At 45.3% G+C, this 1,120-nt stretch overlaps 1 protein-coding gene across 1 annotated transcript in view; it reads right to left on the bottom strand.

Moving 5' to 3' along the window:
- Positions 1–487: 487 nt before the first annotated feature.
- LOC107104595 (occludin-like) overlaps positions 488–1,120 on the bottom strand; it is a gene marked incomplete at its 3' end in the record, with an annotated part of 26,132 nt that continues 25,499 nt past the window's right edge. Inside the window, exons 5-6 of the mRNA XM_015404627.1 lie at positions 814–941; positions 488–736 (exon numbers count right to left, since the gene is read on the bottom strand). Of these exons, the coding sequence (XP_015260113.1) occupies positions 488–736; positions 814–941 (377 nt within the window). The remainder of the gene's footprint in view (positions 737–813; positions 942–1,120) is intronic.

Below are 1,120 nucleotides of genomic sequence, written 5' to 3' on the forward strand. Positions count from 1 at the left end.
TTAAGGTCATTTAAAAAAATCAGGACATTTCCTCACTTCCTAAAAAAAACCCGGGACGCCCGGGACAGGACGTGAAATACGGACATGTCCCGGGAAATACGGACATTTGGTCACCCTACATAAATCAGAAATATCTGCAACAAGCTCACAGCGACACACTGCTGATAAAGGATAACCAGGCCTTAACAGAGAAACCAAAACACACCCTATTCCAAAGGGGCAGACTCGTTCTTCCGGTTCAATTTGCATGTTTTCTAAGCCACAACAAGGCTTTGTCTTTGGTCCACTCTGGATGGGAAGCGAAACGTCTTCAAACTTGGAAACAAAGTCCAGTGGACTGCTTTTGAACTTTTTTGGATCATTAGTCATGAAATCACACGTGAAGCATTGTAATGGCTATTTTTTCACTGAATTGACAGTAATGATCACTACTGTTGTGTTTTTTTTCCTGTTTTATCAACTTAGTTCAGCTAAAATGAAGGCCCACCTGTACAGGTTATCTCTGTGATCCCACTCCAGCTCATTACCAGTATCTCCGGAGGTGTAGCCAGTTTCGTATTGGGACTCGATCATTTCCTGAGCAGCAGGCCCGCTGGGTTCAGTGAGTTTTTTCTGCCGCTTCATGTGATGCAGAGCAGGTTTTCTCACGCTGTCGGTCTCATAAGAGCTGCTGGAGCACGCAGTGGCTCGGACGTTCTGGTACAGAGGCTCGCACAGTTTTTTAGCCTCATACAGACTGTATCATGAAAGACATCAGCTTTAAGGTTAGAGGACTGAGTCAAGCTATTCGGATGGGGCCATATAAGGACTCACCTGTTGCTTTTATTGTGTCCTTCCTGGAGGCTGACTGCGTTCTCCACCCTCAGATCAGGTGCTGCTCGCTCAGACACAACAACCGTCGGCGCCTGCTGAGTGCTGCGGGCCTCTCCGACGTCGTTCACCTGACACCACATCCATAACATTTTATATGAGTCAGATTTGATTTTTTTTTTTTTATTTATGCCCAAAAAGAGGTTAAAGGACAGACGTGTTATTAAGTTCTCTGATTCCCTTATGGCAATGATTCACAAAACATTCCCAACTAGGGATGGGAATCGAAAACCGGTTCCTGTTCAGAACC

This window comes from Cyprinodon variegatus, unplaced genomic scaffold (assembly GCF_000732505.1).
Source record: "Cyprinodon variegatus isolate N-32 unplaced genomic scaffold, C_variegatus-1.0 Scaffold1814, whole genome shotgun sequence".
NCBI classification, from domain to species: domain Eukaryota; kingdom Metazoa; phylum Chordata; class Actinopteri; order Cyprinodontiformes; family Cyprinodontidae; genus Cyprinodon; species Cyprinodon variegatus.